Source organism: Nicotiana sylvestris, chromosome 9 (assembly GCF_000393655.2).
Source record: "Nicotiana sylvestris chromosome 9, ASM39365v2, whole genome shotgun sequence".
Classification (NCBI taxonomy): domain Eukaryota; kingdom Viridiplantae; phylum Streptophyta; class Magnoliopsida; order Solanales; family Solanaceae; genus Nicotiana; species Nicotiana sylvestris.
Genome location: NC_091065.1, coordinates 109,341,634 through 109,342,628, shown reverse-complemented (window position 1 = coordinate 109,342,628; position 995 = coordinate 109,341,634). Strand labels below are relative to the sequence as shown.

The following is a 995-nucleotide window of genomic DNA, read 5'->3' as shown; positions in this document are numbered from 1 at the left end:
TCCAATCCCTATCAATGAAGTGGGCTGTCAAACACATATAATTTATTCTTTGTAATGAAGTCCAAGTGTCTGTTGTTAGGCAAATTTTTGGATGTGCTTCTCTAAAAGAACTTTTTAGATTTTCCCTCAATTCACCGTAAACTTCATAACAGTTCCTTGTTATTGTTCTATGAGAAGGAATACGAAATAGTGGTTGAGTTTTTCTCATAAACTTTTTAAAGCCTTCATTTTCTACAAAGCTAAATGGTAGTTTATCAGTAACTATCATCTCAATTAAGGCCCTCCTAACCACTTTTTGATCAAATTTCCAAATTGATCATTCATCATTTTGACAAGATTGAAAATTTAGCTTTGTTTGACTATTATCTTCTGCAATTTTAAGTGGGTATTCTTTGCATCTAAGCAAATGATTCTTCAATCCTGTTGTTCCATTCTTAGATGAATTAGCAGCATAAGCTTGTTTACAATATCGACACCGTGCTTTCCCAACCCCATTAACCTCAAATTTATCAAAATGGTTCCAAACGTCAGACCTAGGTTGCATTGCTTTCCTTTTCTTGGAATCTTCACTATCAATGTTGTTGGTGTTACTATCTACCGTAATAGGTAAACTTTCAGTAGAACCAACATCACTTACTTTACTTGTATCTTCCATCTATACAAAATTAAACAAATATAAACATAAATTAACAATCAACAAATTAACTAATAACTACCTTGCTATCAATAACAATTAACTAATAAGTACCTTGCTACCTTACAAAATTAAACAAATACAAGTATTATCTACCTTGCTACCAAAGTAACATGAGTTTTCTTATGTGTGCACATTATAAGTCTAGGATTAGCATTTTCACTTTTCAGTGGTTTTTAGTTATCTTCAAGTATTATCATTTTCTGACTTTTTGAATATCAATAACAATTTCCTGTAACTTAGAATTTGCTTTAGAAACATTATTCTTGATAGTTTCTAAGGTCTTGATTACATCAATCAT

General features: G+C 30.9%; 1 protein-coding gene across 1 annotated transcript; it reads right to left on the bottom strand.

The window, feature by feature from the left end:
* Nucleotides 1-316: 316 nt before the first annotated feature.
* On the bottom strand, nt 317-995 carry LOC138878035 (uncharacterized). Its single transcript, XM_070157691.1, has 2 exons — nt 903-995; nt 317-655 (listed from the first exon to the last, which is right to left on the bottom strand). Exons 1-2 carry the CDS (start codon nt 993-995, stop codon nt 317-319), a joined length of 432 nt encoding a protein of 143 aa, XP_070013792.1.

Bases quoted from the DNA above. Each gene is read 5' to 3' on its own strand.
- LOC138878035 (XM_070157691.1), bottom strand. From the start codon at position 995: ATGATTGATGTAATCAAGACCTTAGAAACTATCAAGAATAATGTTTCT. The intron at 656-902 runs GTCAGAAAATGA...AATTTTGTATAG, and splicing joins TTGTTATTGATATTCAAAAA to ATGGAAGATACAAGTAAAGT.